Raw genomic sequence first — 9,671 nt, 5'->3', positions numbered from 1 at the left:
TATCCGGAGTCAGGTCAACCGTCGAAGCACTGAGAAGAGTGAACTCACAGCCTAATATCAGTCATTTGTCCGAAAGACAAGCAACATTTGTTGAACCTGGAGAACAGGGTCAGAATTGGTCTTCCGCAGTGATTAACGAGATCGGGTGGTGAGGTTCGCTGACTGGGTGAGCTAGTACTAAACAACCAGCTTAGGCCTGAGATAGTACAAGCAGTCACACATGCACCCGCATGCACGTCGTCATATGAGCGAAATATTCTCAAGTATGACTCAAAACCCCCTTCTCACCTCATCTGAAGTCCGTCTCTGCAGTGCATAACAAAAACAATAATCAAGTGATACTAGATCTAGACAGACAACCGCGAGGCTTCTGCTCAGGTGAACAGTTGCCTTGACTTACATGTGTTTGTAATGGCTGTCCGATGAGCCTGTACTCCATTACAACACCTGGTTTAATCCTGGAGTGATTTATGAAGGCACGTTTATGACAATGCCGGTTGCTACTATCGAAATAGCTGTGATCCTGACATGCCATACTAATGGAATTAGTCCCGAGTATAAGGTGTCACTATGAATTTACTAGATCCAGGTTAAAAATGGTCTTCAGCAACACATGCTTGTCCTAAGAAGCGACTAACGAGATCGGGTGGTCGCATATACATTGATGATCATTGTTTTGATCACAGGATTGTCTGGGCTCTATTATTTGCAGACTCCCGTCATGTAGCTATAATAGTATTGAACGCAGTGTTAAGTAGCAAACGAACCAGTCAATCCAAACGGCAGTGAACGGAAAGACATACAGAGATTGTTTCTGAAACCAGAGACCATCTATTATATGGTCTCTGCTGAAACCTCCTACTCCTGAAGATCCATTTTAGAATTAATCTTCAGTAACTCATGCTTGTCGTTAGAGGCGACTATCGGGATCGGGTGGTCAGACTCGCTGACTTGGTTGACACGTGTCATTGCATCCAAATGCTCGTGCCCACAACAGCGCGACGATTATGACAAATAGTACAGTTGGTAACCATTCTTTATTCATTTCAGTGTCATACTTTTTACATGCATGTGTCACTAATATTTACATCAGTAAGTCATTCAATGGTACATACACTGTAAAATACAATGTTACACTGTACAAGATACTTATGACGTCACATACTTTAACGTTGTCATGGCGACCTGAGATGTGTTTAGCGGATGTTCTACAAAATGTACACAATAAATAACACGTGGGAATGAACGAGAATGAATGGTGGTAAATTGCAAAGATGACATTATGAAGCTGAAAACAATATGATCTTTACTAATGACACACTACACTACACTCTTAGACAAAAACAACCATGAGGCTCTTAAAGCTAAAGTGCAAAATATCCATATTTGGCATAGTTTTGAAAGCTACATTCTTTACCTAATCAATCTCAATATTTAGTTTTTTTCATATATCTATAAAGACAAATCAGGATTAGCGCATACATGAAAAAAGTTTACAGGCGCTGATTGTGAGTTCGAATTCCGGATTCAACTATGTCATGCTTTTTGGTCAGTGGGCGTTTCAGTGGATTTCACCAATGTGACAAATCAACAAAGCTCATTTTTGCTCCCCATAAAACATGGCGGTCTATGATAACTGAAAGTTTGAAATCAGCATTTCGCCAACATCGACACACGGACAAAGATTGAAGGCCCCCTAATGGAAGACTGCCTACATAGTCCTCCCTGCAGTGAGTGAGCTTTGGTTGTACTATGCCCTTAGCAATATTCCAGCAATATCGCGGCGGGGAAAAGGGCTTCACACACATTGTAGCCATATGGGGACTAAAACCCAGGTCTGCGGTGTGAGGAGAGAGCGCTTTAACCTCTTGCTTACCCTACCACCCCTCTAAGCCATATAAACTAAACAGAATATTCACAATTCTTTGCATAATATGACGAACCATATCATATCGAACCAAAATGAAACAACATCACATTCACGCTGTTTCAACGATAGAAAAAGGTGTCGACAACTATGTTCTACAACCAATCAACAAAATACAATAACGCTGTGTGACTTAAATTGTTTTCAGAGGTACACACATATTATATTTACGAATTTACGAGAGAACAATCAATGGAGGTACGCTATTCACACGTTTCAACATATAAAGCGATCATGTACACCTTAAGGAGCACTGAATGAATGCCACCTCTCAGATAGGTCTAAATTTGAAAGTTGTAACCTATAAAATAGGAAATATGTTCTGCATGATTACATTTGGAAACATAAGTATATACCCATTAATGGGTTTAACACTTACTATTGATTCCTCTCAATGTGACATCGCCGTGATGTTGCTGGAATATTGCTAAAAGCGGCGTAAAACTAAACTTAGCCTTAATATGTTCTGCTCTCGATTATCAAGTGTTTCTGCTTTCTGTTATGATCAGAAGACAAACAGGAAAATCGAGAGTGCAAGTGTCCGGATTTAACCAGAAAGGATAAAGTTCGACTCCACGGTGTTCTTTTGAACACTAGTTGTTTGACCTTCAAGAAGTATGCATACGCAGTTACAACCACAGAATAATCTAATGCTCCACAAGAGCCTAAACCGATGACATCAACAACGATAATGCAACACAGTGTGATATGCGTTATACACACGTGTGTCTATATATAGACACAGACGTTGATTGACAGCAATATGTACCAGCACTAAGGTCTAGGGACTGAACACAACGACTGGTGAAATCGACAACAGTTCATCATGACCAATATAATCTATGTACATTGATTCAAAGTATATCTGTATATCTAGTCTACGTATGTGAGGTACCCTGAGTGCTTGGCGGACCTGGCCGTCATTAAATCATCATTTTGTAATATAATTAATAACGAAATTCCCTAATTCGAAAGAGTTTCGTATCCGATTTCACTTTCGTCTCGATGCTGATGTACCAAGCAGATGGTACTCATGAATTAGAAAAAATAAGTGAGGGAGGGTGGTTTTACGCTGCTTTTAACAATATTCCAGCAATCTCGGGAACACCAGAAATGGGTTAACACATGGTACGCATGTGAGGAATCGAACCTGGGTCTTCAGCGTGACGAGCGATACCCTACCGTCCCTCGGACATCAAACAGCACTACTATGACTCGTCTCAGCGAGTAGTCGTGGTAGCGAGGTTACTCTTGTGACTAGTAGAAATTAAGTTATTCTTTGTGAAAATCCTCAAAAGGACCAATACTTTTGGGCTGGATTATCTCCCTTGGTTTACTTGAATTTAACAGCTTTTCATTGAACTGAGATTCCGCTAGTTTTAATCTTCACGATAAAATGCGACAGAAGATTGATATATTGATTGGATTCAAAGACTTAACTGTTAAATGTTAACATGATAAAATATAAGATAAATGGTTTGACATTGCTTTCCTTTGGGTTGTACATGGGCTATGATCATCGATCACCGATCATATGGGAAAGTTATATGGTTGTCAGATCTGCACCAGAGCTACTAGCAAAATAAGGAGAAGGACATTTGGGCATGGATTCCAGCTTGAGGACTGGAGGCGTTGAGAGACGAGCGGCGCACTGAGAGGTAGTGCCCGACCCTCGTAGATAGAGTTGATGTGAATGTCACTGTGAAAGCGATCACACTTCACAAGAGGTTCTTGGAATGACGTTGGTCTCTTATCCCTGAACCTCGTCGTGGGGGCATCCGTGAACCTTGACCCCACAAGAAGATGAAGCTGACGATGGACGACCTCCATTTTGAGAATCTCTTGTTCGATGTTCGGGAGCTGTATTCCCAAGGTCACGCATCCGTTCGTGAAGGTCACATCCTGCTCTACGCCCACCACCCATGACCTATCGGTACCGCACCTCCCACCCTCATAGTGATTGAGATGGCCCACAATCTGGGAACTCTTCGGATTCACCTTGAGACGAGTGACCTTGAAGCTGTAGTCCTTTGAATGAGGAATTATGGAGGAAACGGCACCTCCTGCGTAATTTCCTTTAGCGGTCAAGGTGAAAGTCGGCTCAGAACAGGATGAGTCTTTGAAGAACTCGTAGACCCCTTGCCATGACCGTCCGTCCGGGAGGAAGGTCAACCATCTTGTCAGGAACATCCCTTGTTGTCTGGACTCACATCTCGTACTGACCCAGTCCCCCTCGAGGCTGAGGATGGTACCAGGGTGGGTCCGGAGTTCTGGGGGGTAGTAGTCGTTAGAGTTGGCTATTCGGGCGCATACGCTACACCCTTCTGTCTGAAAACATAAACCAGTGCAGGAAATTAGTAACATTATGAAAATGGAAGCAATCGCCTTTCGAAAAATCACAATATTCCTCGGATTAACGACTGCTTGTAACTAATCCAGTCTGATACAGGCATGAACACTGATCGAGTTTTGATGAATGGAATCGACCAGGGAACGCATTACACCTCATGTTATTTCAAGTGGACTTCGAAGTCGAATTCGCCATTGGATGTATCTAAAGCACACCATACACACAGGGTTTGATGACTGAAGAACATAACACAAAGGGTCAGAACATGAACTGAATGAGTTTAGCTTTACGCCGCGTTAGCAATATTCCAGCTATATGGCGGTCAGAACATGAGAGGTAAATAAGCTGTTTTCGCTTCACCGAAAGGAACTATAGACAACGCTACTGCTTTAGTGATACGTACGAATAACCAGCGGCATAAATAAATACAACTAGTGAAAAGTTGGTCTTACGCAACCAATTACTGTCCTAATGGTCAGAATGTCAGCTTCCCCGACCTGTTTTGATGAATTCCTTCGTACCCTAACTGTGCAAGCCATATGCTGATGTTAGTTATGGTTTGATATGTCCAAACTCGATTATTTACAGACCAAGGTAATCTAACGGTGTAAGACAAACAAACAAACAAACAAACAGACGTCCATTTCGTTAAGGAATACAATGTTCGCCAGTTTTAACAATGGTTGACAAGAATGCAACCAAATTGTATCTCTAATGAGCCTAAAACTGCACAAATGTGTATGAAAAAAAGATGCTTTTGCTAAATTCAACACGTTTTTTTATTGTCTTAATAACGTATCCATGTTACCTCACTTCACCTAAACGACTACCATTTACTATCACCCAGCATTTGGCTACCAGGTGGCGCGTCGATCAGTCCGTCCGCCGTTGCTGGTAAACCGGAAGAGCATTTGCTAGAAAACGCGGTAATTGTACATAGACCAACACCGCACGCGCGGCAGTAAGGGGAAATAACAACAATCTGCTCCCGAGGTGGCGCTGTTTTCCATCACACGCGGGAGGCGATTATTGCCAAGTTGTCCTATTTATGTAACACGTGTACGGGGGCTCTATCACAACAAATCATCACATTTTCCCCCCTGATCAATCAGACGAGGAACGTGATACAGCTTTGGCACCGGTAGTTAGGTGTAAGTCCTGTCCGGATGTAGGCGCTATTCAAAATAAGCCCCATGGGCCTTAGTGCCAATGATGATATTCCAATGATGCGGATTTCAAATGAATCCGTGCTCAGGCCACAACAAAGTAAATGCAAGAATTTTAAACAAATGTTAAACAGAATGAAATTCAATGTGTTTCACGTGAAACCTGCCTCGTTTAATTCACTCACATTCCCTGTTCAGAATCATGTCCTTTGAACGTTCCACATAACGGGGTTCGCATACCTGATGTTCCATGATAATTCGTCTGGATTTGTCTGCCTGGAACGTTGCTATCTAAATCACTGCTGTCTTTCTCCAAACAAGCTCATTTTTTTCTCCGTTTGGAAGTAGACCCGTGAAGGTCCGGGGTAGACTAGACCTTCAGCAACCCATGCTTGCCATAAAAGGTGACTATACTTGTCGTAAGAGGCGACTAACGGGGACGGGTGGTCAGGCTCGCTGACTTGGTTGACACATGTCATCAGTTCCCAATTGCGCATCAGTTCCCGACGCTCATGTTGTTGATCACTGAATTGTCTGGTCCGAACTCGATTATTTACAGACCGCCGCCATATAGCTGGAATATTGCTGAGTGTGGCATAAAACTCTACTTACTCACTCACTCACTCACTCACTCCGTACTCTGAACAGAAGTTTATACATGTTGTAAGGCGCCATGTGTTCTAATGAAGATTGAGTGAGTGAAGCGGCGTAAAACAAAACTCACCAAGAAAGAAATAATCAGTTTGTTCTGTAGGGACACGATCACTAGCTTTCAGACAAGTCACAAGCCTGACCACGTACCGATCTACAGAGCAGCCTCTATCGTAGCATAAAATGTTGGACAATTTGGTAACCCCAAACCAAGCAGGTTCCCTTGTAGATACCTCTCACAAAGGGTTAGGAGGCAACAATTAACCCCAAATCCCAGCGGTGTTCGCCTTTAGGAATTAAAGCTTTAGTCACTGGTTAAACCCATCCGGACGTGACAGTGACAAGATAGTAATTTATTGTCCCTGGGGAAATTTGTTTTCCACTGTTAAAGTTACTTATACGCCAATGCAGACGCAGGGAGCTGATTCAATGATTTCTTGACCGGATCAATTATTCTGATACAGGAAATAACATGGTTTAGAGCGATGAGAAAATAGACACAGTCCAACATCAGAGTTTGTATCCACGAAGCCCAGTGACCTATATATTGAGGAGAACTCGTAATCCGAATCATATTTGTAAGAGGCAAGGAGTAATCCCGGTCTCAGCCCTTCCTGCCAATCAAGCCTTTGTTCCAAGATTTACATATATACCATTTGCTGGGATTTCAATCGTGGCTGCAAGTACACAGTGTGATCAGAGATGTTCAAACAGTAACTGAGCTTTGGGTTAGCCTTGAGTGAGTGAGTGAGTGAGTGAGTGAGTGAGTGAGTGAGTTGAGCGAGCAAGTGCGTTTGGTTTAAAGTCCCTTTCAGTAAGGTTTCGGCAATATCACAGAGGGGACACCAGAAATGGGCCTTGATACATTGTACCCAGGAGGGTAATAGAACCCGGATCTCGGGGTGACGAGCCAACGCTTTAACCACTAGGTTACCGCACCGAAACCTTGGGTAAGGCATTTGATCGCAATACTGAAGGACCAGGTTCTAATCCCTACACTTTGTACGAATCGTATTTTTCTTGTGTCCCTCTGAGACACTTGATTAACACTGTCCTCATACCCATTATCACCTACTTCAAATTAGTCAAATTCACCAGTCAAACCAGTGGTCGATGACATGAACACCGATCCAAATAGTCGGATGGAGACTACATCAACTAAGCAAGTTATAATGTTATGTTCTACAGATAAGGGGCGGTGGAGATAGTCTAATGGTTAAAGCGTTTGCTCTTCACGCCAAAGACCCGGGTTCGATCCCCCACATGGGTACAATGAGTGAAGCCCAATTCTGGTGTCCCGTGATATTGCTCAAATATTGCTAAAAGCGGCGTAAATCTAAACTAACTCACTCACTCCACCGATCGTTTTAGGGAGCTCATACAAACACTGTCTTTCTTCTAAAAAACGAAACGAAACATAGTTTTTTTGTCCATTTGGTGAACAATTATATTTTTGTATGTGGGGGGTATGTTTTGACTGAATTTTCTGGTACAAATTAATTAAAAAATAACTCTCTACAATAATCTAAAAACATTGCCTAGGGACCTGATAAAGTGTTTGTTTCACACGACATCCCGCACGCAGAAGATAGCCAAATACTTTTTCGAGTGATGTACTGACATCTCAGATAGTAACGCTTCACTCCGAGTCTTGCAATGTTGATACGAACATCTCTATGAACAGCAGTGAACATTCTTCTCCCATGTTGCAGTGTGTTCCTACGTTTATCACCAGGATTATCAAAGTCAACGGAAACAAGCTTAGCAGCTTTTCAGATAACGATGTCATTTTTCTGTCAACTTCCTAAGGATACGCTCAGCATCACTTCAAACAACCTCTCCTATATACCTGTAACATGTGCGTTTATACCACATTCCTGCATCGATAGGTTCCAATTCCGTTACCATGTTTTGGACAACACGACAAACATTCATTGCAATTTAGGTTTTGACTTTACCATTTATCTAACATGACTCATTATGAAATCATATAGCAATCTAAAGAAGTTAAACCGGTCTATAAAAAAACAACTCTCAGCGCCAAGTCATCATTCATAATAAACCTCTGTCACACGAGATTATTTTTTTCAGTCGGTAATTCCTTCTTTATTGATTATCATATAAACATAGGTCTGTTGTGCTGCAGTTCCCAGTGTGTGGGCCTATCAGATCACATTATTATATTCCTGTCTACATCGTTCTGCGCTTCCATGTGTTATGAAAGGAGAAGCAATCTAACAGTAAACGGAACAGTAAGCTTTGAAGTTCATATTAATATTATTTTCATAATAAACTTTCTCGAGATCCCCAGACTTTGACCTCCAATTAAACCTTCCATTGATCAGTTTTGAATGTCTCTCCTTGAATGAACGTGAGCTGGGTGGTTTTAGACAGTAGTTCGATGTTCCCACTGGAAATGCGTGGAGAATGCAAGGGCGTCCCTGCTTTCTGTTATTCGCAACGAGAGGTTTCTGCATCACTCTTAAAAGCTGTGCAAGCTAATGGGAACCTTGTTAGAGTGCTGCCGTGAACAATGTTAGCTTTAAGAAAAGGCCTCCCCTTCACTAGTATTTACTGTTGCAACAAACGAGTTCAATTTGTCAATAGGCTTTACTATTTGAGCACAATGTCCGTAGATATCAAATAGCGGTTGTCTGTATGCTCAGAAAGCGAAGCCGACAATTGCAGGGTGAATACAACGAGGGTGAAATGGGCGCCTTGAGCTCTGCTATTTAGAAAAGGGTAGACAAGGGGTAGATTTAGAAAACGTGTGTATACATTGAAAAAAAAGACATTTGGAGATGTTTGAGGTCGTTGGGATCCGTAAGGATGGTTGTGACTAGAAGGAATATATCCGTTCTCGTGTATTCCATTATTTAATCACAAACACCTCTATCTTCATTTCAGTATTTTATACCTCCATTTGATCATCTAGTTCATTTATGTCTTCGGTTAATCACATTATTATTCATCTTAGCTTATATATATATATATATTCATATAAGCATTTCTAACACATCTAACTCACATGTATAAGTGAGTTTTAGCTTTGCATCGATTTTAGAAATATGACGGCGGGGGACACCAGAAATTGGCTTCACACGTCTTCGAATTCAGATCTTCACATAATGTCTGAATGAAGAGTCGGATCAGTTGTTTTTGCATATATTACATATATTATTCCTCGTGGATAAGTATGGAGACCGCCTTAATCCAGCTGCAGGGTAGTATATAAGACGACTGTGTGGATGGCAACTTCTTTATTGTTGGACAAGACTTTTCTGGGCTACTTCCTGTCCCTTCAATCATCTGAAGAAGGGACAAGAAGTAGCCCCGAAACGTCGGGTTATACAATAAAGAAGAAGTTACCATCCATATACCCGTCTTACATATTCACCAACTTCTAGATGCCCGCAAAGGTTATAGAAATAGAACTTTGCAGGATGAAATGCACGATACATGCCTGGCAACCTCAGTAGTTGAAACTGTAAAACATTTTGAACTTGCAGGACGTGATCAGCATTTACTTAGACCAGCCCCTCATGTTCTCGGCGTTTCATTTAATGTGCACATCCCA

At 41.8% G+C, this 9,671-nt stretch overlaps 1 protein-coding gene across 1 annotated transcript in view; it reads right to left on the bottom strand.

The window, feature by feature from the left end:
• Window positions 1-1,019: 1,019 nt before the first annotated feature.
• Window positions 1,020-9,671, bottom strand: part of LOC137258467 (protein APCDD1-like) — a 52,719-nt gene continuing 44,067 nt past the window's right edge. Inside the window, exon 4 of the mRNA XM_067796152.1 lies at window positions 1,020-4,255. Within this exon, the coding sequence (XP_067652253.1) occupies window positions 3,482-4,255 (774 nt within the window). The 3' untranslated portion in view covers window positions 1,020-3,481. The remainder of the gene's footprint in view (window positions 4,256-9,671) is intronic.

This window comes from Haliotis asinina, chromosome 12, assembly GCF_037392515.1.
Source record: "Haliotis asinina isolate JCU_RB_2024 chromosome 12, JCU_Hal_asi_v2, whole genome shotgun sequence".
Taxonomy (NCBI): Eukaryota; Metazoa; Mollusca; class Gastropoda; order Lepetellida; family Haliotidae; genus Haliotis; species Haliotis asinina.
This window is presented reverse-complemented; position numbering and strand designations above follow the sequence as displayed.